Genomic DNA, 26,040 nt, shown 5'->3' with positions numbered 1-26,040 from the left:
CATACTGGATCCAACATAATAGTGAGAGCCCAGTCCATAGTGGATCTAACATAATAGTGGAAGTCTAGTCCATAGTGGATCCAACAAAATAGTGAGAGTCCAGTCCATAGTGGATCTAACATAATAGTGTGAGAGTCCAGTCCATAGTGGATCTAACATAATAGTGTGAGAGTCCAGTCCATAGTGGATCTAACATAATAGTGTGAGAGTCCAGTCCATAGTGGATCTAGCATGATAGTGTGAGAGTCCAGTCCATAGTGGATCTAACATAATAGTGTGAGAGTCCAGTCCATAGTGGATCTAACATAATAGTGAGAGTCCAGTCCATAGTGGATCTAACATAATAGTGTGAGAGTCCAGTCCATAGTGGATCTAACATAATAGTGTGAGAGTCCAGTCCACAGTGGATCTAACATAATAGTGAGAGTCCAGTCCATAGTGGATCTAACATAATAGTGTGAGAGTCCAGTCCATAGTGGATCTAACATAATAGTGTGAGAGTCCAATCCATAGTGGATCTGACATAATAGTGAGAGTCCAGTCCATAGTGGATCTAACATAATAGTGTGAGAGTCCAGTCCATAGTGGATCTAACATAATAGTGAGAGTCCAGTCCATAGTGGATCTAACATAATAGTGTGAGAGTCCAGTCCATAGTGGATCTAACATAATAGTGTGAGAGTCCAGTCCATAGTGGATCTAGCATGATAGTGTGAGAGTCCAGTCCATAGTGGATCTAACATAATAGTGAGAGTCCAGGCCATAGTGGATCTAACATAATAGTGTGAGAGTCCAGTCCATAGTGGATCTAACATAATAGTGTGAGAGTCCAGTCCATAGTGGATCTAACATAATAGTGAGAGTCCAGTCCATAGTGGATCTAACATAATAGTGGAAGTCTAGTCCATAGTGGATCCAACAAAATAGTGAGAGTCCGGTCCATAGAGGATCTTACATAATAGTGTGAGAGTCCAGTCCATAGTGGATCTAACATAATAGTGAGAGTCCAGTCCATAGTGGATCTAACATAATAGTGTGAGAGTCCAGTCCATACTGGATCTAACATAATAGTGAGAGCCCAGTCCATAGTGGATCTAACATAATAGTGGAAGTCTAGTCCATAGTGGATCCAACAAAATAGTGAGAGTCCGGTCCATAGTGGATCTTACATAATAGTGTGAGTCCAGTCCATAGTGGATCTAACATGATAGTGTGAGAGTCCAGTCCATAGTGGATCTAACATAATAGTGAGAGTCCAGTCCATAGTGGATCTAACATAATAGTGTGAGAGTCCAGTCCATACTGGATCTAATATGATAGTGAGAGCCCAGTCCATAGTGGATCCAACATAATAGTGGAAGTCTAGTCCATAGTGGATCCAACAAAATAGTGAGAGTCCGGTCCATAGTGGATCTTACATAATGGTGGAAGTCCAGTCCATAGTGGATCTAACATAATTGTGAGAGTCCAGTCCATAGTGGATCTAACATAATAGTGTGAGAGTCCAGTCCATAGTGGATCTAACATTATAGTGAGAGTCCAGTCCATAGTGGATCTAACATAATAGTGTGAGAGTCCAGTTCATAGTGGATCTAACATAATAGTGTAAGAGTCCAGTCCATAGTGGATCTAACATAATAGTGTGAGAGTCCAGTCCATAGTGGATCTAACATAATAGTGTGAGTCCAGTCCATAGTGGATCAAACATTATTGTGTGAGAGTCCAGTTCATAGTGGATCTAACATAATAGTGGAAGTCCAGTCCATAGTGGATCCAACAAAATAGTGAGAGTCCAGTCCATAGTGGATCTTACATAATAGTGGAAGTCCAATCCATAGTGGATCGAACATAATAGTGAGAGTCCAGTCCATAGTGGATCTTACATAATAGTGGAAGTCCAGTCGATAGTGGATCCAACAAAATAGTGAGAGTCCAGTCCATAGTGGATCTAACATAATAGTGGAAGTCCAATCCATAGTGGATCGAACATAATAGTGAGAGTCCAGTCCATAGTGGATCTTACATAATAGTGGAAGTCCAGTCGATAGTGGATCCAACAAAATAGTGAGAGTCCAGTCCATAGTGGATCTAACATAATAGTGGAAGTCCAGTCCATAGTGGATTTAACATAATAGTGAGAGTCCAGTCCATAGTGGATCTTACATAATAGTGGAAGTCCAGTCCATAGTGGATCCAACATAATAGTGAGAGTCCAGTCCATAGTTGATCCAACATAATAGTGAGAGTCCAATCCATAGTGGATCTAACATAATAGTGAGAGTCCAGTCCATAGTGGATCTAACATAATAGTGAGAGTCCAGTCCATAGTGGATCTAACATAATAGTGAGAGTCCAGTCCATAGTGGATCTAACATAATAATGAGAGTCCAGTCCATAGTGGATCTGGCATAATAGTGAGAGTCCAGTCCATAGTGGATCTAACATAATAGTGAGAGTCCAGTCCATAGTGGATCTAGCATAATAGTGAGAGTCCAGTCCATAGTGGATCTAGCATAATAATGAGAGTCCAGTCCATAGTGGATCTAACATAATAGATCTTGTTTGTTTTGTCACCATGACAACCATTAGTTCACCTGATTCATTTGGACTCACGCACCTGATTTGTTTAGGACTCACGCACCTGTGTGAATCACATCACTATCATTTAAGCTTCTGGTTGCCAGGCAGTTAGCCTTGCGTCATTGTTGTGGTTCCACGCTCTGTTCATTCTCTTCATGCCATAGTTCATGCTTCAAACCCCGCACATAAGTTTTGTTTATTCAAGTCATAGTTAGCGAGTTTTTCATGTCCTAAGTTTTTTGCCTTTGTGGTAGTTTTTTTTTTTTTGCCAAGTTTGCTTAGTTTGCACCTTTTTTATAGATACATTAAAATGTATTTACCTTCACGCCATGTCCCGTCACCTTCCTTTGCCTTCCGGGAAAACAAACCACACCACAGTCCACCTTCTGACACAACCTTGCTGTTTCGAGGCAGGTCCTCCAGTACATTCAAGATCATTTCAATCTTTCTTTGCAGGCGTCCGAGCCATGGCTTCCAAACCGCACCCTCCTCTGATGAAGAAACACAGTCAGACGGATTTGATAAGCCGCCTGAAGAGCCGGAAGATTCTTGGAGTTGGCGGAGAAGATGACGATGGTGAAGTCCACCGATCCAAGGTTAGTAGTTTGACATGTACTTCGGTATCAGGGAGGTGTAGCAGATTTTATAGACTAGGCTCAGTGCAAGTTGTTTTACTCTGTCCTCCACTCTGAGCCAGCCCACTTTGGAAAAGTGGGTTGGAGTGAGGTGTGATCTGGGGTGGAGGTCTAGAAGTAACCTGACTAGCTTGTTCTGGGATGTTTGGAGTCTAGATTTGAGGGATGAAGCCAAATCGTAGGTGGTTTGACCTGACAAATAGCAGTGCGTTGGATTGTCAATGTATTTATTATTCCCAGAGATTACACTATTAAAAATAAAGTTCTGACAAAATGTGAGATAAAAAGACTAGATTTTAGGAAAAAAATTCTTTAAACTTGTGAGTTTATCTCTCCGTGCAGCTAGTTGACTTTACTTGAAAATACATCCTAAATTCACATCTGTATATCTACAAAATAAGCAAGACTTTTAACCTCTTAGGGCTCAAACTGTTTGTTAACATGTTTTTTTTTTTATTTCTCTTCGCTAATTGGACCCTAATTAGAATAGAAAATAAGAATCATCTTTTGATATGATGTACTTAGTCCATAAGTACACAAACGTGTACTTCATGTTTAGTGACATGCTAATTCTTATTTTTTTACAAATTCCATTGTATGTTATAGTCTTCTGACACCACCAGATGGCAGTATAAGTGTCCACATAAGTGGCCATAAGACCCCAATTCAGTAGTAGTGATGATGTTTGATAAGAAATGATCGAGTTCGAGCCTATTATCGAATCCTCTTATCGATTGTCTTATCGAGTCCAGATAGGTTGTTGTACATGGAAAAAAAAACAATATTTGGTTTAACAAAAGTTCACTTTTATCATATAAGAAAAAAATAAAATCTAATAAATATTGACTGTTACCCCCCTAAAAAAAATAAAATAAAATAAATAAATATTGACTGTTGTTACCTAAAGTATATTAAGTGGGATTTTTCAGAACAACAAATATATACAGAAACACAAAAACAACCTGTCTCTGTGATCACTATAGCTGTATAAATAATAATATAGTGTTAAATAAAATCAGTCCCTTGGGCTCAAAACTGAAAATAATACAGCTCTCCAAAAAGTGCACTTCTGCTACTATTTGACATAACTGTTTGTTATGATGCTTTGACATTTTTTCACTTTATTTCTTTATTTAAAGAAAATTCTATGAAAAGACGAGTTGTTTGCAAATGTGGTTACAATGCGAAAATATGAAAAGTTAAAGCTAAAAAAAGAAATACACTTTGAGTTAACATTATTTCTTTATGAGCTAGGGCAGGGGTCGGGAACATTTTTGGCCGAAAGAGCCAAGAAGCCAAATATTTTAAAATGTATTTCCGTAAGAGCCATATAATATATTTTTTTTTAACACTGAACACAACTAAACGCGTGCATTTTTAAGTAAGACCAACATTTCTAGAGTATTCTTTGTAATAACATTGTTATTCTGAAGCTAACTGTGGAGGGGCGTGGCCTGCGGGCCTGCAGCGAAGCGGGGTGTTGCCAGGACCGGCCTCTAAATCAGCGACAGGTGCGTAGATGGCCCACCTGGGTCTTGTTATCTGTTCACCTGTCGCTCTGTTATAAGCAGCAGCCAGGAGGAGAGACGGGGTTGGAGCTGGAGCCAGAACGCGAGCGAGAACGAAAGAGAAAAAGACAATTGCTGGAAAGCAACTGAGAGACTTATTGAAAAATAAAACAATATTGTAACCCTGAAACAGGCTCTCATGTCAGTGCTTGGTGGTCTGAAGAACCCCCAGGAGGGCAAGCCCCACACTAACCAATAATAAATAAGTACCAATAACATAACTTTTTGAACATAAAAAAGCATGAGAATGTTTTATATTTTGAACGTTATTTTTAACACTGTGATTACAAGTGGAATTTTTCATTACTTATCCTGCTGAGCAATGTCAGCTCAGATTTACCTGAGAGTCAGATGCAGTCATCAAAAGAGCTCTAGAGCCATAGGTTCCCTACCCCTGAGCTAAGGAATATAACGACTACACTACCCAGCATGCAACGGGAGTGACGAGCATGCCCCGAAAAGTGTTGTTGCATGTCGTCACCCGGCAGTAAACGTCAAGAACTCAGCCAACACGCCCCCTCTGCATTATTTATAATTAGACAGACAACACATATACAGTGTGATTGTGCTTTGTTTACAAGGAAAGTAAAACCAAAGTTAAAAAAGGGGGATATGTTGTATATATATGTATATATGTATGTATGTTCTGTGGTTGCTTTAAGTTGGTTGTTGCGACAGCTGCCGTAAAGAAGGTGCCTTGCTAGCCTGGTTGCTTTGTTTCCGCTTGGTGGTAAAAGTGTTGCTCATGTGTTTGTAACCTGCTCAAATCTCTCAGGAAACTTATTCATTGGATTATGTCTTTTGTTTTGAACTTTATTACACCTTTGAGCGCTTTTTCCCGTCCGTTGTTTTCCTTCTTTCGCTATCTGCGCCTAATGACTGAGCTATGTGACGTCCTTTCTTGTGATGTCGGGACGGATTCGAATAAAGAACCAACTCTTTTTCTTTACTATAGTGGTCTCGATAACAGGTACCGGTTATCAAAAAGGGGTTCGAGTCCGAGGACTCGGTTCTTTTCTTATGGAACAACCGGGAAAACTGGTTTCGAGTATCATCCCTATTCAGTAGTGTACACAATTTTGGAAATAAGAGCTAAAAGGTGCTGTCCACGCATGTGGCCACTGAGGCCTTTAGATAAGATCGAAATAAGTATTTAAATTCTTAAATGAAGCTTCTTTGGGATGTTGCAGAATCTTGAAACAAGATATATGATATAAATATGTTATATATATAATATATAACGTATATATAATATATATATATGTATATATATATATATATATGTATATATGTATGTTAGGGGTGTATCGGTACGTGTATTTGTAATGAACCGGGGGTTTCGGTTGGATTCGGAGGTGTACCGAACGAGTACACATGCTAGCAGCGACCGGGCTAGGACAACATGTAAAAGCCAGAGCTGGAAGACCCTCCAACCGAAAGAGTTTCCACACGGACATATTAAGTAGCGCACCGCACGTTGTGTAAACAATGCACACCGAGGCACAACACACAGCATGCTAGCAGCGACCGGGCTAGGATAGACTGACCATACCTCCTCTTTTCACCGGATATGTCCTCTTTTGCGGGGCTGTCCGGGTGGAGTTTCTTAAAAGCCTCGAATGTCCAGCATTTTGAGTTATGGTGGCGAGTATTAACAATGTACGTTCAGGGTTAAGAAGGGGTTAAAAACAAAACAAATTATGCACACAGCAGCATTGGTGAGGGAGGGGCAGAGAGAGCGAGAGAATTCTGATAAACGCGCATGCGTCGCCTGTCTGTTTTTATCCATAGATTTATCAGATTTTATTTTTTAATTATCTATAGCGGGAGTGTTAAGAGTGTTTCCCGGAAGCCATTTGCGGCCCACAGCTAATGTTTTAAAGACCCACGGCGCATTCCAAAAATACTATAAACAAAAACATCAACAAAAGTGAAATAAAAAAGCTTAAAGGCTAAATGTCATTTAGTAAAAGTTGCAACGTTGACTAATAAAACAAAGCTGTTTTTTTTACTTTCAAACTGTCATTGCTCAAAACATAATATTGAATCAAAATCAATGTTATTATGAATTATTGACCTATCCAAGGTTCCCATTACTTCACATCAAATATTCCACTAAGAAAAATATTTTTGGTGGAAGATGAGGCAAATTTGGTAAATAAATACCCCAAAAATTCATATTTTGTTGTTTTCTTACTGTACCGAAAATGAACCGAACCGTGACCTCTGAACCAAAATGTTTGTGTACTGTTACACCCCTAATATATATATATATATATATATATATATATATATATATGTGATATATATATATACACAGTATGATTAACATATATATATATATATATATATATATATATATATATATATATATATATAATGTAAAATTATTATTACTACATTAGGCGCACTGGGTTATATATTATATATATATATATAATATAAAATTATTATTATTACATAAGGCACACTGGATTATATATATATATATATATATATATATATATATATATATATATATATATATATATATATACATATATAATATACAATTATTATTATTACATCAGGGTTATACTGTATATAAAATATATATATATATATAAAATTATTATTATTACATAAGGCACACTGGGTTATATATTATATATATATATATATATATATATATATAATATAAAATTATTATTATTACATAAGGCAAACTGGATTATATATATATATATATATATATATATATATAATATAAAATTATTATTATTACATCAGGGTTATACTGTATATATATATATATATATATATATATATATATATATATATATATATATATATATAATATATATAATATAAAATTATATATATATATAAATTATATATATATATATATATATATATATATATATATATAATATAAAATTATTATTACATTAGGCACACTGGGTCATAAAGCGCACTGTGGATTTTTGAGAAAATAAAAGGACTTTAAGTGCGCCTTAAAGTCTGAAAAATACGGTAGTTATTTTCTCAATTGTAACATTTTCAAACGAGAATGCTAAAATTAGGATTATGCTGTAAAGTCAATGCCTAAAAATAGGTAAAAAGCCACAAATGTTCAATCCTGGCACAGTAAGGCAGCCTTTTATGAGAAGGCAAGTATCCCCTTTTTAAATCCAAACTCAAGTATCCACTTATTGGCTCCTTCCTTCCATAAAGTCCTCATCTGTGCATTTGCATCTTATGTTATGCTTTAGTGAATTGATATCACTCCACCTTATGACCTCCTGCTGCTCCCGTGAGCAATGATTGACTCTTGGTGCATGCTGGGTGCTCTCTACATTATTGCAACAACACTTTACTGTACATGTGACTTGATGTATTTGCTCCTGCATATATTCATATATTCATGCTTTTTCCAATACTTTCTACAACTCTTATTGTTTTGTGATGTAGTGATTGGAGCACGTACTTGTTGCTCACAAAAAAACATTCATGAAGTTTTGGTTCTTTTATGAATTAATTATGGCTCTACTGAAAATGTGAGCAAATGTGCTGGGTCAAAAGTATACGTACAGCAATGTTCATATTTGCTTACATGTCCCTTGGCAAGTTTCACTGCAATAAGTGCTTTTGGTCGCCATCCACAAGCTTCTGCTTGAGTTGTTGACCACTCCTACTGACAACATTGGTGCAGTTCAGCCAAATTGGTTGGTTTTCCTACATGGACTTGTTTCTTCAGCATTGTCTGCACGTTTGAGGCCATTCTAAAACCTTAATTCCACTTTTGTGGGTGTTTTTTTGTGGTCATTGTCCTGTTGGAACACCCAACTGTGCCCAAGACCCAACCTCCGGACTGATGATTTTAGCTTGTCTTGAACAATTTGGAGCTAATCCTCCTTTTCCATGTTGTCGCTTGCCGGAAGTAGGGCTGGGCGATATTGGCTTTTATTAATATTGCGATATTTTTATGCCGTATTGCGATATACGATATATATTACGATATTTTGCCTTAGCCTTGAATGAACACTTGATGCATATAATGACAGCAGTATGATGATTCTATGTGTCTACATTCAAACATTCTTCTTCATACTGCATTCATATATGCTACTTTTAAACTTTCATGCAGAGAGGGAAATCACAACTAAAAGTGTATTTATTAAACAGTTATTAAACAGTGGCACAAACATTCATGTCATTTCAACACAGAAAGTGCAAGATTGTCAGAGACATTTTAAAACAAGCTATGAGTGCACTTTTGTGCATGATGTCACAAAGATGACATATCAAAACAACACTCAATTAAAGTGCACTTTTTGTACAGAACGCCACTACAATAGTTTAAAACAAATAAAGTGCACTTTTGTGCATGATGTCACAAAGATGACATATCAAAACAACACTCAATTAAAGTGCACTTTTTGTACAGAACGCCACTGCAATAGTTTAAAACAAATAAAGTGCACTTTTGTGCATGATGTCACTAAAATGACATATCAAAACAACACTCAATTAAAGTGCACTTTTTGTACAGAACGCCACTACAATAGTTTAAAACAAATAAAGTGCACTTTTGTGCATGATGTCACAAAGATGACATATCAAAACAACACTCAATCAAAGTGCACTTTTTGTACAGAACGCCACTATAATAGTATAAAACAAATAAAGTGCACTTTTGTGCATGATGTCACACAAGATATTTCAATAAGTGTCAAATAAAAATGAGCTGCATAATAAATAAATAAATGATAAATGGGTTGTACTTGTATAGCGCTTTTCTACCTTCAAGGTACTCAAAGCGCTTTGACACTACTTCCACATTTACACACACATTCACACACTGATGGAGGGAGCTGCCATGCAAGGCGCTAACCAGCACCCATCAGGAGCAAGGGTGAAGTGTCTTGCTCAGGACATGACGAGGTTGGTACTAGGTGGGGATTGAACCAGGGACCCTTGGGTTGCGCACGGCCACTCTCCCACTGCGCCACACCGTCCCTTAATAATAGGAAATCAAATAGTGTATGTCCTTCACTATGTGGTAGGTTCCTGCGGACGTGATCGCCTTCTGTTGTTGACTATTTTTTTCATACAGTGTTGATCTGGAAATTGTTGCTCGGGCATTTTGTTGATGTGGCACCGAACAAAGATGTTGACATGCGGAGTTTCAAGCACTCTTCAATCTCTAGCTGGTGACTTTTCAAACGATGCCACATATTAGCAGTAATGCTACTTTTTGTAGCAACGCTTGACAAATTACGGTTGTCTGTTCAACATCTTTCCGCTTGAAGCCAAACCACCGCCAGAGTATGGACACTGTGCTGTTTTTCTTGGGAATTAATCCCTCCTTCATTTGTTACCAGATTCGCACCTTTTTTCTCTCGTATTAGCAGCCGCACCGTTAGCATCAAAGCTAATGTTACCATGTCGCTACCTGCGTGTGATGTTGCCATGCACATCACTTTCACATACTGCAATGGGAATTATGGTTCCTACTTTGTTGATCCAAATTAACATTTAGCTCCATCAGAAAGAAAATAGACCGCATGCTGGAACCCATGCGGTTTGGTAAACAAAAGAGGGAAGCGCTTAGTGACGAGTTTGCTCAGTGTCCGCCTCCTCTCCTGCTGAGATAGGAATATCCGACTGAGGGCGTCGTATTTACGCTGCAATATGTGCCAAAAGATATTGGCCAGGGTTCACTGCCTGATTCTTCACAGGCCGATAAGCTCCTTCAGGGGTCTGACAGCATGAGAGCAGGCCTCTACAAATGTGACCATAAACTGTCAACATTCCTCACAGCAGTTGTGCACACGCTCACACTTTAAGCCTGACTTATATTTGTACTTCACCCGGACATTTTTCATTCCGTTGCTTCCCGCCTGTTTCTGACTGAGCGATGAATGGTGACCAAAGACGAAGTAGCAGCCGTGATTAAGCGTCGCCCCTCCAACACTATTTCTTCATTTCCTGTTTCTCCCCCCATGCACCATTTGCAAAGTCAATCATGTGCTATCAGTTTGTGCTCAGCTGCCTTGTGAGCATTTTTCACGGCTGCCATGAATATTCATGTTTTCCTGTCAAAACGAGCAAGGTTGAAACAGATCAGGTCGTCTATTCCCTGCATTGATCACGTTTTGGCTTAAATTGCATAAACCTATTTTATATCCGACAAAACCCACAACCATTGAAGTTGGCACGTTGTGTAAATGGTAAATAAAAACAAAGCATTTAAGTCTCACCTTAAAACTCATTTGTATACTCCATCCATCCATCCATTTTCTACCGCTTATTCCCTTTCGGGGTCGCGGGGGGCGCTGGCGCCTATCTCAGCCACAATTGGGCGGAAGGCGGGGTACACCCTGGACAAGTCGCCACCTCATCGCAGGGCCAACACAGATAGACAGACAACATTCACACTCACATTCACACACTAGGGCCAATTTAGTGTTGCCAATCAACCTATCCCCAGGTGCATGTCTTTGGAGGTGGGAGGGGCCTATCCCCAGGTGCATGTCTTTGGAGGTGGGAGGGGCCTATCCCCAGGTGCATGTCTTTGGAAGTGGGAGGAAGCCGGAGTACCCGGAGGGAACCCACGCATTCACGGGGAGAACATGCAAACTCCACACAGAAAGATCCCGAGCCTGGATTTGAACCCAGGACTGCAGGACCTTCGTATTGTGAGGCAGACGCACTAACCCCTCTGCCACCGTGAAGCCTCATTTGTATACTCTAGCCTTTAAATAGACTCCCTTTTTAGACCAGTTGATCTGCCGTTTCTTTTCTTTTTCTCCTATGTCCCACTCTCCCTTGTGGAGGGGGTCCGGTCCGATCCGGTGGCCATGTACTGCTTGCCTGTGTATCGGCTGGGGACATCTCTGCGCTGCTGATCCGCCTCCGCTTGGGATGGTTTCCTGCTGGCTCCGCTGTGAACGGGACTCTCGCTGCTGTGTTGGATCCGCTTTGGACTGGACTCTCGCGACTGTGTTGGATCCATTATGGATTGAACTTTCACAGTATCATGTTAGACCCGCTCGACATCCATTGCTTTCCTCCTCTCCAAGGTTCTCATAGTCATCATTGTCACCGACGTCCCACTGGGTGTGAGTTTTCCTTGCCCTTATGTGGGCTTACCGAGGATGTCGTAGTGGTTTGTGCAGCCCTTTGAGACACTAGTGATTTAGGGCTATATAAGTAAACATTGATTGATTGATTGATTTGCAAATCTTTTTCAACCTATATTCAGTTGCAAAGACAATATACTTAACATCCGAACTGGAAAACCTTTTCTGCAAATATTAGCTCATTTGGAAGTTTATGCCTGCAACATGTTTCGAAAAAGCTGGCACAAGTGGCAAAAAAGACTGAGGAAGTTGAGGAATGCTCATCAAACACTTATTTGGAACATCCCATAGGTGAACAGGCTAATTGGGAACAGGTGGGTGCCATGATTGGGTAAAAAAGCAGCTTCCGTGGAATGCTCAGTCATTCACAAACAAAGATGGGGCGAAGATCACATATTTTTGAACAAATTCAACCATCCATTTTCTACCATTTGTCCCTCTCGGGTGCAAACGGTACTAAGAATTAATTCTCAAGAAAAACAACAGGGGGTCCATAGCTTGGCGGTGGTGTGGCTTCAAGCGGGAATATGTCGAACAGACAAGCGTAATTTGTCAAGTGTGGGGCAAAAAAGAGGCTACAAGAAGTAGCATTACTGCTAATATGTAGCATCATTTGAAAATTCACCTGCTAGAGAATGAAGAGTGCTTACTCTGCATGTCAACATCTCCATTCAGTGCCACACCAACTAAATACAGAGGCAACTATTTTCACATCAACACCGTAGGAAAAAAATAGTCAATAGATAACGTCCGCAGGAACTTACCACATAGTGATATGATTTCCTGTTATGCAGCTCATTTTTATTTGTGACTTGTGTGACATCATGCACAAAAGTGCATTTTATTTGTTTTAAACTATTGTAGTGGCGTTCTGTTCAAAAAGTGCACTTTAATTTAGTGTTGTTTAGATATGTCCTCTTAGTGACATCATGCACAAAAGTGCACTCATAGCTTGTTTTAAAATGTCTCTGACAATCTTGCACTTTCTGTTTTGGAAATGACATGAATGTTTGTGCCACTGCTTAATAACTGTTTCATAAATACACTTTTAGTTGTGATTTCCCTCTCTGCATGAAAGTTTAAAAGTAGCATATATGAATGCAGTATGAAGAAGAATGTTTGAATGTAGACACATAGAATCATCATACTGCTGTCATTATATGCATCAAGTGTTCATTCAAGGCTAAGGCAAAATATGGAGATATATGCTGTATCGTCACATGGCCTAAAAATATGGAGATATTAATAAAAGGCCATATCGCCCAGCCCTTCTCGGAATTGCTACTATTCAAATGTAAACAGTACCCTTCTCTTATCAAAATAGCCCTTATAACCGGGTTCGGCAACCTTTAGCACTTAAAGAGCCATTTTGACCTGTTTCACAAAGTAAAGACAACAATGGGAGCCACAAAACTTGGAATTTCATGGCTGCAACGCGTGCCAAAGTAGTTGGGAAAGGGCATGTTCACCACTGTGTTACATCACCTTTTCTTTTAACAACACTCAATAAACGTTTGGGAACTGAGGAAACTAATTGTTGAATCTTTGAAAGTGGAATTCTTTCCCATTCTTGTTTTTGTGGGGCGGCATAGCTCGGTTGGTAGAGTGGCCGTGCCAGCAACTTGAGGGTTGCAGGTTTGATTCCCGCTTGTGCCATCCTAGTTACTCCCGTTGTGTCCTTGGGAAAGACGCTTTACCCACCTGCTCCCAGTGCCACCCACACTGGTTTAAATGTAACTTAGATATTGGGTTTCACTATGTAAAGCGCTTTGAGTCACTTGAGAAAAGCGCTATATAAATATAATTCACTTCACTTCACAATTGTTGCTTTGTGCTATGTATAATCCAGGGGTCTCAGACACGTGGCCCGCACCTTAATATGAAATTTAATGTTAGTGCTACCCACAAGTTTTATTTGACTGCCGCTAGACAGCATCACACTTGACATCCCTATTCATTTTTCCGGTAGACTCCCGATTTTCAGAGCATCTGTTCTATCGAACGTCTGCTGATTTTCCCCCAAACATCAATGATGGGGGCGTGCCATGGTGGCACTGCGTTCTATCGCCTTCGACAACCTGTACACACAGCTTGCCAACATGTTCTATAAGGCTTCAGCAGACACACGTAAGCGACTGCAAGGCATACTTGGTCAACAGCCATACAGGTCACACTGAGGGTGGTCGTATAAACAACTTTAACACCCTTACTAATATGCGCCACGCTGTGAACCCACAGCAAACAAGAATGACAAACACATTTCAGGAGAACATCCTCACCGTAACACAACCACCAAACCACCTCAACCGACGCACGAAGGAGGGTGGAAGGGGTGGGGAGCGGGAGTGTATAATTTAGCCAGGAAGAGTTAGGCATACATGGGATCCTGGGTATTTGTTCTGTTGTGTTTATGTTGTATTACAGAGCGGAAAAGGGTGGAGTGCCATCTCCGGGTTGGGGAGGAGACCCTGCCCCAAGTGGAGGAGTTCAAGTACCTAGGAGTCTTGTTCACGAGTGAGGGAAGAGTGGATGGTGAGATCGACAGGCGGATCGGTGCGGCGTCTTCAGTAATGCGGACGTTGTACCGATCCGTTGTGGTGAAGAAGGAGCTGAGCCGGAAGGCAAAGCTCTCAATTTACCGGTCGATCTACGTTCCCATCCTCACCTATGGTCATGAGCTTTGGGTCATGACCGAAAGGATAAGATCACGGGTACAAGCGGCCCAAATGAGTTTGGGTTTCTCCCTTAGAGATAGGGGGAGAAGCTCTGCCATCCGGGAGGAACTCAAAGTAAAGCCGCTGCTCCTCCACATCGAGAGGAGCCAGATGAGGTGGTTCGGGCATGTGGTCAGGATGCCACCCGAACGCCTCCCTAGGGAGGTGTTTAGGGCACGTCCAAACGGTAGGAGGCCACGGGGAAGACCCAGGACACGTTGGGAAGACTATGTCTCCCGGCTGGCCTGGGAACGCCTCGGGATCCCCCGGGAAGAGCTAGACGAAGTGGCTGGGGAGAGGGAAGTCTGGGTTTCCCTGCTTAGGCTGTTGCCCCCGTGACCCGACCTCGGATAAGCGGAAGAAGATGGATGGATACAGAGCGGATGTTCTCCCAAAATGTGTTAGTCATTCTTGTTTGGTGTGGGTTCACAGTCTGGTGCATATTAATAAGAGTGTAAACGTTGTTTATATCACAACCCTCAGTGTAACCTGTACAGCTGTTGACCATGTATGCCTGTCAGTTGCTTACGTGAAGTGTGAAGTTAATTATATTTATATAGCGCTTTTTCTCTAGTGACTCAAAGCGCTTTACAAAGTGAAACCCAATATCTAATTTTTTACATATAAACCAGTGTGGGTGGCACTGGGAGCAGGTGGGTAAAGTGTCTTGCCCGAGGACACAACGGCAGTGACTAGGATGGCGGAAGCGGGAATCGAACCTGCAACCCTCAAGTTGCTGACACGGCCGCTCTACCAACCGAGCTATCCCGCCCCACGTGTGTTAAGAGAGGTCGCATACTACACGTGACGGGCCGGCACGCAGATAAGATGGTGTAGAAGCGGGGCGTGACGATATGTTTAAGAGCGAAAACGGGGAATGATAACCCCGAGAGATTTCTGGGAGAGGCCCTGAAATCCGGAAACCTCCCGGAAAAATTGGGGTGGTCAGCTAGTATGTAGCTGAGCCACATCCGAGTGATCAAAGAGCCTCGGGTTGCCGGCCCCTGCCTTATAACTACCATGTGTCTCTTTGGAAACCTCATTTTCCTCCTTTCTCTCAAATTCACAGATCAGTCAGATGCTCGGGAATGAGATGAAGTTTGCGGTTCGAGAGCCAATCGGGCTGAGGTGAGATTTCAACTCAAAGATGATCAATGCCGGTCTGAGTAAAGTTCAGGTTGTGTCGACGTGGTTGGGGCTGACTTAAAGCTAAAAGGGGAACATTATCACAATTTCAAAAGGGTTAAAAACAATAAAAATCAGTTCCCAGGGGCTTGTTGTATTTTTTGAAGTTTTTTTCAAAATTTTACCGGTCCCGGAATATCCCTAAATAAAGCTTTAAAGTGCCTTATTTTCGTCTCTCTGCCAAGACACTGGCCATTTCCCTGTGACGTCACACAGTGCTGCCAATGTAAACAAACAATAGGAATACCACAGCAAGATATAGCGACATTAGCTCGGATTCAAACTCGGATTTCAGCGACTTAAGCGATTCAACAGATTACGCATGTATTGAAACAGATGGTTGGAGTATGAAAGTATTGAAGAAGAAACTGAAGCTATTGACACTATTCATAGCCATAGCATGGCCGAATAGCTGCGTTAGCATCGCCGGTAAAATGTGCGGACCAAACGATCAGGACTTTCGCATCTTTTGACACTGGAGCAACTTAAATCCCTCGATTGGTAAGTGTTTGTTTCGCATTAAATATGGGTGGAAGGAAACGTAATATAGTTGCAAATGCATCTGCAGGTTATCCATACTTCTCTGTGCCATGTCTGCTTTAGCACCGCCGGTAAATAACATGTTAGCATCGATTAGCGTAGCATGTTAGCATCGATTAGCTGGCAGTCAACATCAACAAAACTCACCTTTGTGATTTCGTTGACTATCGTTGCAAATGCATCTGCAGGTTATCCATACATCTCTATGCCATGACTGCCTTAGCATCGCCGATAAATAGCATGTTAGCATCAATTAGCGTAGCATGTTAGCATCGATTAGCTGGCAGTCAAAATCAACAAAACTCACCTTTGTGATTACGTTGACTATCGTTGCAAATGCCTCTGCAGGTTATACATACATCTCTGTGCCATGACTGCCTTAGCATCGCCGATAAATAGCATGTTAGCATCAATTAGCGTAGCATGTTAGCATCGATTAGCTGGCAGTCAAAATCAACAAAACTCACCTTTGTGATTTCGTTGACTATCGTTGCAAATGCATCTGCAGGTTATCCATACATCTTTGTGCCATGTCTGCTTTAGCACCGCCGGTAAATAGCATGTTAAAATCTGCGATGAGGTGACGACTTGTCCAGGGTGTACCCCGCCTTCCGCCCGATTGTAGCTGAGATAGGCGCCAGCGCCCCCCGCGACCCCAAAAGGGAATAAGCGGTAGGAAATGGATGGATGGATGGCATCGATTAGCGTAGCATGTTAGCATCGATTAGCTGGCAGTCAAAATCAACAAAACTCACCTTTGTGATTACGTTGACTATCGTTGCAAATGCCTCTGCAGGTTATCCATACATCTCTGTGCCAGGTCTGCTTTAGCACCGCCGGTAAATAGCATGTTAGCATCGATTAGCATAGCATGTTAGCATCGATTAGCTGGCAGTCAACATCAACAAAACTCACCTTTGTGATTTCGTTGACTATCGTTGCAAATGCCTCTGCAGGTTATCCATACATCTCTGTGCCATGACTGCCTTAGCATCGCCGGTAAATAGCATGTTAAAATCTGCGATGAGGTGACGACTTGTCCAGGGTGTACACCGCCTTCCGCCCGATTGTAGCTGAGATAGGCGCCAGCGCCCCCCGCGACCCCAAAAGGGAATAAGCGGTAGTAAATGGATGGATGGATGGCATCGATTAGCGTAGCATGTTAGCATCGATTAGCTGGCAGTCAAAATCAACAAAACTCACCTTTGTGATTACGTTGACTATCGTTGCAAATGCATTTGCAGGTTATCCATACATCTCTGTGCCAGGTCTGCTTTAGCACCGCCGGTAAATAGCATGTTAGCATCGATTAGCATAGCATGTTAGCATCGATTAGCTGGCAGTCAACATCAACAAAACTCACCTTTGTGATTTCGTTGACTATCGTTGCAAATGCCTCTGCAGGTTATCCATACATCTCTGTGCCATGACTGCCTTAGCATCGCCGATAAATAGCATGTTAGCATCGATTAGCATAGCATGTTAGGATCGATTAGCTGGCAGTCAACATCAACAAAACTCACCTTTGTGATTTCGTTGACTATCGTTACAAATGCCTCTGCAGGTTATCCATACATCTCTGTGCCATGTCTGCTTTAGCACCGCCGGTAAATAGCATGTTAGCATCGATTAGCTGGCAGTCAACATCAACAAAACTCACCTTTGTGATTTCGTTGACTATCGTTGCAAATGCATCTGCAGGTTATCCATACATCTCTGTGCCATGACTGCCTTAGCATCGCCGATAAATAGCATGTTAGCATCGATTAGCATAGCATGTTAGCATCGATTAGCTGGCAGTCAACATCAACAAAACTCACCTTTGTGATTTCATTGACTATCGTTGCAAATGCATTTGCAGGTTATCCATACATCTTTGTGCCATGTCTGCTTTAGCACCGCCGGTAAATAGCATGTTAAAATCTGCGATGAGGTGACGACTTGTCCAGGGTGTACCCCGCCTTCCGCCCGATTGTAGCTGAGATAGGCGCCAGCGCCCCCCGCGACCCCAAAAGGGAATAAGCGGTAGTAAATGGATGGATGGATGGCATCGATTAGCGTAGCATGTTAGCATCGATTAGCTGGCAGTCAAAATCAACAAAACTCACCTTTGTGATTACGTTGACTATCGTTGCAAATGCATCTGCAGGTTATCCATACATCTCTGTGCCAGGTCTGCTTTAGCACCGCCGGTAAATAGCATGTTAGCATCGATTAGCATAGCATGTTAGCATCGATTAGCTGGCAGTCAACATCAACAAAACTCACCTTTGTGATTTCGTTGACTATCGTTGCGAATGCCTCTGCAGGTTATCCATACATCTCTGTGCCATGTCTGCTTTAGCACCGCCGGTAAATAGCATGTTAGCATCGATTAGCATAGCATGTTAGCATCGATTAGCTGGCAGTCAACATCAACAAAACTCACCTTTGTGATTTCGTTGACTATCGTTGCAAATGCATTTGCAGGTTATCCATACATCTTTGTGCCATGTCTGCTTTAGCACCGCCGGTAAATAGCATGTTAGCATCGATTAGCTGGCAGTCAACATCAACAAAACTCACCTTTGTGATTTCGTTGACTATCGTTGCAAATGCCTCTGCAGGTTATCCATACATCTCTGTGCCATGACTGCCTCAGCATCGCCGATAAATAGCATGTTAGCATCAATTAGCGTAGCATGTTAGCATCGATTAGCTGGCAGTCAACATAAACAAAACTCACCTTTGTGATTTCGTTGACTATCGTTGCAAATGCCTCTGCAGGTTATCCATACATCTCTGTGCCATGTCTGCTTTAGCACCGCCGGTAAATAGCATGTTAGCATCGATTAGCGTAGCATGTTAGCATCGATTAGCTGGCAGTCAACATCAACAAAACTCACCTTTGTGATTTCGTTGACTATCGTTGCAAATGCCTCTGCAGGTTATCCATACATCTCTGTGCCATGTCTGCTTTAGCACCGCCGGTAAATAGCATGTTAAAATCTGCGATGAGGTGACGACTTGTCCAGGGTGTACCCCGCCTTCCGCCCGATTGTAGCTGAGATAGGCGCCAGTGCCCCCCTCGACCCCAAAAGGGAATAAGCGGTAGAAAATGGATGGATGGATGGCATCGATTAGCGTAGCATGTTAGCATCGATTAGCTGGCAGTCAAAATCAACAAAACTCACCTTTGTGATTACGTTGACTATCGTTGCAAATGCATCTGCAGGTTATCCATACATCTCTGTGCCATGACTGCCTTAGCATCGCCGATAAATAGCATGTTAGCATCAATTAGCGTAGCATGTTAGCATCGATTAGCTGGCAGTCAAAATCAACAAAACTCACCTTTGTGATTACGTTGACTATCGTTGCAAATGCATCTGCAGGTTATCCATACATCTCTGTGCCAGGTCTGCTTTAGCACCGCCGGTAAATAGCATGTTAGCATCGATTAGCATAGCATGTTAGCATCGATTAGCTGGCAGTCAACATCAACAAAACATACCTTTGTGATTTCGTTGACTATCTTTGCAAATGCCTCTGCAGGTTATCCATACATCTCTGTGCCATGTCTGCTTTAGCACCGCCGGTAAAATGTGGAGACACTTTGGTACATTCAATGGGGGTCTGGCGGCAGACACTTTGGCATCTTGGGGCCGGTGGTGCAACTTGAATCCCTCCCTGTTAGTGTTGTTACACCCTCCGACAACACACCCACCAGGCATGATGTCTCCAAGGTTCCAAAAAATAGTCGAAAAAACGGAAAATAACAGAGCTGAGACCCGGTGTTTGGAATGTGTTGAAAATGAAAATGGTGGCTGTGTTACCTCGGCGACGTCACATTCTGACGTCATCGCCTCCAGCGCGATAAACAGAAAGGCGTTTAATTTGCCAAAATTCACCCATTTAGAGTTCGGAAATCGGTTAAAAAAATAGATGGTCTTTTTTCTGCACCATCAAGGTATATATTGACGCTTACATAGGTCTGCTGATAATGTTCCCCTTTAAACGCCGCTCTGTTATGTCTTCTTTCCCAGGATGTGGTTGCTCATCTCGGCTGTGGGTTTCACTGTGGTTGCCTTATTGGTAAGTCATGTGGAAGTGAGTCTACCAACACTTTCAGTAAGTGGTGTCCGTACACAATGCAGTCATTGTGTCATGAATTAACCTTTTTTTTTTTGGGTTCAGTTTTATGCGCATTAGCCATCTGGAGGAACAGTTGAGTCTGTTGTCCGCATGACTGTGCCCGTGTTCAATATCTCCAATGTTCATGCCTTCCACACTGCAACTTGGTCACAGTGGCTGTATTTTTTGGGGGGATGGTTTTTAGGGACAAAATGTCACTGTGTTGTAATTATGACATCTGTGCCGTCCTTTGTTCGCAGGCCCTGATGTTTCCTAACCAGCTCTATGAGGTTGTGTTTGAGGAGGAGCTCTCCAACACTAGTCTCTCCGTCCGGCTCTATGGAGGAGCGCTGTTAAGTGAGTATTGATCCAAAGATGCCATAAATAATGCTTCTAGATAGGATAGATAGGTCTTTATTGTCATTGCACAAGTACAACCAAACTTTGTTTTCAACACAAACCCGTTCAAGATTAGACAAACTGATGGGGAAGGATGGGTACAAAATTACAAGGGGGGTCTAGTCTGGAGTGGGACAAAAACTCCATAGCAAAGCACATATACATATGACAATGTACATCTCCAGATATCTAGCAACAGAGGGAAGGGAGTGCGGGGTCATGGTGGCAGGTTGCAGCTCTCAGGCGCTGACCATCCTTCCATCCCACTATTATGTTAGTAGATCTAACATAATAGTGTGAGAGTCCAGTCCATAGTGGATCTAACATAATAGTGAGAGTCCAGTCCATAGTGGATCTAACATAATAGTGAGAGTCCAGTCCATGGTGGATCTAACATAATAGTGTGAGAGTCCAGTCCATAGTGGATCTAACGTAATAGTGTGAGAGTCCAGTCCGTAGTGGATCTAACATAATAGTGAGAGTCCAGTCCATGGTGGATCTAACATAATAGTGTGAGAGTCCAGTCCATAGTGGATCTAACATAGTAGTGTGAGAGTCCAGTCCATAGTGGATCTAACGTAATAGTGTGAGAGTCCAGTCCATAGTGGATCTAACATAATAGTGAGAGTACAGTCCATAGTGGATCTAACATAATAGTGAGAGTCCAGTCCATGGTGGATCTAACATAATAGTGTGAGAGTCCAGTCCATAGTGGATCTAACATAATAGTGAGAGTCCAGTCCATAGTGGATCTAACATAATAGTGAGAGTCCAGTCCATGGTGGATCTAACATAATAGTGTGAGAGTCCAGTCCATAGTGGATCTAACGTAATAGTGTGAGAGTCCAGTCCGTAGTGGATCTAACATAATAGTGAGAGTCCAGTCCATGGTGGATCTAACATAATAGTGTGAGAGTCCAGTCCATAGTGGATCTAACATAGTAGTGTGAGAGTCCAGTCCATAGTGGATCTAACGTAATAGTGTGAGAGTCCAGTCCATAGTGGATCTAACATAATAGTGAGAGTACAGTCCATAGTGGATCTAACATAATAGTGAGAGTCCAGTCCATGGTGGATCTAACATAATAGTGTGAGAGTCCAGTCCATAGTGGATCTAACATAATAGTGAGAGTCCAGTCCATAGTGGATCTAACATAATAGTGTGAGAGTCCAGTCCATAGTGGATCTAACATAATAGTGAGAGTCCAGTCCATAGTGGATCTAACATAATAGTGAGAGTCCAGTCCATAGTGGATCTAACATAATAGTGAGAGTCCAGTCCATAGTGGATCTAACATAATAGTGAGAGTCCAGTCCATGGTGGATCTAACATAACAGTGAGAGTCCAGTCCATAGTGGATCTAACATAATAGTGTGAGAGTCCAGTCCATAGTGGATCTAACATAATAGTATGAGAGTCCGGTCCATAGTGGATCTAACATAATAGTATGAGAGTCCAGTCCATAGTGGATCAAACATAATAGTGAGAGTCCAGTCCATAGTGGATCTAACATAATAGTAAGAGTCCAGTCCATAGTGGATCCAACATAATAATGTGAGAGTCCAGTCCATAGTGGATCTAACATAATAGTGTGAGAGTCCAGTCCATAGTGGATCCAACAATAGTAGTGTGAGAGTCCAGTCCATAGTGGATCTAACATAATAGTGAGAACGTCCAGTCCATAGTGGATCTAACATAATAGTGAGAGTCCAGTCCATAGTGGATCTAACATAATAGTGAGAGTCCAGTCCATGGTGGATCTAACATAATAGTGTGAGAGTCCAGTCCATAGTGGATCTAACATAATAGTGAGAGTCCAGTCCATAGTGGATCTAACATAATAGTGAGAGTCCAGTCCATGGTGGATCTAACATAATAGTGTGAGAGTCCAGTCCATAGTGGATCTAACATAATAGTGAGAGTCCAGTCCATGGTGGATCTAACATAATAGTGTGAGAGTCCAGTCCATAGGGGATCTAACATAATAGTGTGAGAGTCCAGTCCATAGTAGATCTAACATAATAGTGTGAGAGTCCAGTCCATAGTGGATCTAACATAATAGTGAGAGTCCAGTCCATAGTGGATCTAACATAATAGTGAGAGTCCAGTCCATGGTGGATCTAACATAATAGTGTGAGAGTCCAGTCCATAGTGGATCTAACATAATAGTGTGAGAGTCCAGTCCATAGTGGATCTAACATAATAGTGTGAGAGTCCAGTCCATAGTGGATCTAACATAATAGTGTGAGAGTCCAGTCCATAGTGGATCTAACATAATAGTGAGAGTACAGTCCATAGTGGATCTAACATAATAGTGAGAGTCCAGTCCATGGTGGATCTAACATAATAGTGAGAGTCCAGTCCATGGTGGATCTAACATAATAGTGTGAGAGTCCAGTCCATAATGGATCTAACATAATAGTGTGAGAGTCCAGTCCATAGTGGATCTAACATAATAGTGAGAGTCCAGTCCATAGTGGATCTAACATAATAGTGAGAGTCCAGTCCATGGTGGATCTAACATAATAGTGAGAGTCCAGTCCATAGTGGATCTAACATAATAGTGAGAGTCCAGTCCATGGTGGATCTAACATAATAGTGTGAGAGTCCAGTCCATAGTGGATCTAACATAATAGTGTGAGAGTCCAGTCCATAGTGGATCTAACATAATAGTGAGAGTCCAGTCCATAGTGGATCTAACATAATAGTGTGAGAGTCCAGTCCATAGTGGATCTAACATAATAGTGTGAGAGTCCAGTCCATAGTGGATCTAACATAATAGTGAGAGTCCAGTCCATAGTGGATCTAACATAATAGTGAGAGTCCAGTCCATGGTGGATCTAACATAATAGTGAGAGTCCAGTCCATAGTGGATCTAACATAATAGTGAGAGTCCAGTCCATGGTGGATCTAACATAATAGTGTGAGAGTCCAGTCCATAGTGGATCTAACATAATAGTGTGAGAGTCCAGTCCATAGTAGATCTAACATAATAGTGTGAGAGTCCAGTCCATAGTGGATCTAACATAATAGTGAGAGTCCAGTCCATAGTGGATCTAACATAATAGTGAGAGTCCAGTCCATAGTGGATCTAACATAATAGTGTGAGAGTCCAGTCCATAGTGGATCTAACATAATAGTGTGAGAGTCCAGTCCATAGTGGATCTAACATAATAGTGTGAGAGTCCAGTCCATAGTAGATCTAACATAATAGTGTGAGAGTCCAGTCCATAGTGGATCTAACATAATAGTGAGAGTCCAGTCCATAGTGGATCTAACATAATAGTGAGAGTCCAGTCCATAGTGGATCTAACATAATAGTGTGAGAGTCCAGTCCATAGTGGATCTAACAATAGTAGTGTGAGAGTCCAGTCCATAGTGGATCTAACATAATAGTGTGAGAGTCCAGTCCATAGTAGATCTAACATAATAGTGTGAGAGTCCAGTCCATAGTGGATCTAACATAATAGTGAGAGTCCAGTCCATAGTGGATCTAACATAATAGTGAGAGTCCAGTCCATGGTGGATCTAACATAATAGTGTGAGAGTCCAGTCCATAATGGATCTAACATAATAGTGTGAGAGTCCAGTCCATAGTGGATCTAACATAATAGTGTGAGAGTCCAGTCCATAGTGGATCTAACATAATAGTGTGGGAGTCCAGTCCATAGTGGATCTAACATAATAGTGAGAGTCCAGTCCATAGTGGATCTAACATAATAGTGTGAGAGTCCAGTCCATAGTGGATCTAACATAATAGGGTGAGAGTCCAGTCCATAGTGGATCTAACATAATAGTGTGAGAGTCCAGTCCATAGTGGATCTAACATAATAGTGTGAGAGTCCAGTCCATAGTTGATCTAACACAATAGTGTGAGAGTCCAGTCCATAGTGGATCTAACATAATAGTGTGAAAGTCCAGTCCATAGTGGATCTAACATAATAGTGTGAGAGTCCAGTCCATAGTGGATCTAACAATAGTAGTGTGAGAGTCCAGTCCATAGTGGATCTAACATAATAGTGTGAGAGTCCAGTCCATAGTAGATCTAACATAATAGTGTGAGAGTCCAGTCCATAGTGGATCTAACATAATAGTGAGAGTCCAGTCCATAGTGGATCTAACATAATAGTGAGAGTCCAGTCCATGGTGGATCTAACATAATAGTGTGAGAGTCCAGTCCATAGTGGATCTAACATAATAGTGTGAGAGTCCAGTCCATAGTGGATCTAACATAATAGTGAGAGTCCAGTCCATAGTGGATCTAACATAATAGTGAGAGTCCAGTCCATAGTGGATCTAACATAATAGTGAGAGTACAGTCCATAGTGGATCTAACATAATAGTGTGAGAGTCCAGTCCATAGTGGATCTAACATAATAGTGTGAGAGTCCAGTCCATAGTGGATCTAACATAATAGTGAGAGTCCAGTCCATAGTGGATCTAACATAGTATTGTGAGAGTCCAGTCCATAGTGGATCCAACAATAGTAGTGTGAAAGTCCAGTCCATAGTGGATCTAACATAATAGTGAGAAAGTCCAGTCCATAGTGGATCTAACATAATAGTGAGAGTCCAGTCCATAGTGGATCTAACATAATAGTGTGAGAGTCCAGTCCATAGTGGATCTAACATAATAGTGTGAGAGTCCAGTCCATAGTGGATCTAACAATAGTAGTGTGAGAGTCCAGTCCATAGTGGATCTAACATAATAGTGAGAGTCCAGTCCATAGTGGATCTAACATAATAGTGTGAGAGTCCAGTCCATAGTGGATCTAACATAATAATGAGAGTCCAGTCCATAGTGAATCTAACATAATAGTGTGACAGTCCAGTCCATAGTGGATCTAACATAATAGTGAGAGTCCAGTCCATAGTGGATCTAACATAATAGTGAGAGCCCAGTCCATAGTGGATCTAACATAATAGTGTGAGAGTCCAGTCCATAGTGGATCTAACATAATAGTGAGAGTCCAGTCCATAGTGGATCTAACATAATAGTGTGAGAGTCCAGTCCATAGTGGATCTAACATAATAGTGAGAGTCCAGTCCTTAGTGGATCTAACATTATAGTGTGAGAGTCCAGTCCATAGTGGATCTAACAATAGTAGTGTGAGAGTCCAGTCCATAGTGGATCTAACAATAGTAGTGTGAGAGTCCAGTCCATAGTGGATCTAACATAATA

General features: G+C 41.5%; 1 protein-coding gene across 3 annotated transcripts in view; it reads left to right on the top strand.

Moving 5' to 3' along the window:
• LOC133562864 (tumor protein p53-inducible protein 11-like) overlaps positions 1-26,040 on the top strand; it is a 181,467-nt gene that overhangs the window by 88,919 nt on the left and 66,508 nt on the right. For all 3 annotated transcript variants that reach the window (XM_061916670.1, XM_061916672.1, XM_061916671.1), the window contains 4 exons: positions 3,037-3,176; positions 15,691-15,749; positions 20,372-20,420; positions 20,720-20,816. In XM_061916670.1, coding sequence (XP_061772654.1) covers positions 3,037-3,176; positions 15,691-15,749; positions 20,372-20,420; positions 20,720-20,816 — 345 coding nt within the window. The remainder of the gene's footprint in view (positions 1-3,036; positions 3,177-15,690; positions 15,750-20,371; positions 20,421-20,719; positions 20,817-26,040) is intronic.

This window comes from Nerophis ophidion, linkage group LG12 (genome assembly GCF_033978795.1).
Source record: "Nerophis ophidion isolate RoL-2023_Sa linkage group LG12, RoL_Noph_v1.0, whole genome shotgun sequence".
NCBI lineage: Eukaryota > Metazoa > Chordata > Actinopteri > Syngnathiformes > Syngnathidae > Nerophis > Nerophis ophidion.
This window is presented reverse-complemented; position numbering and strand designations above follow the sequence as displayed.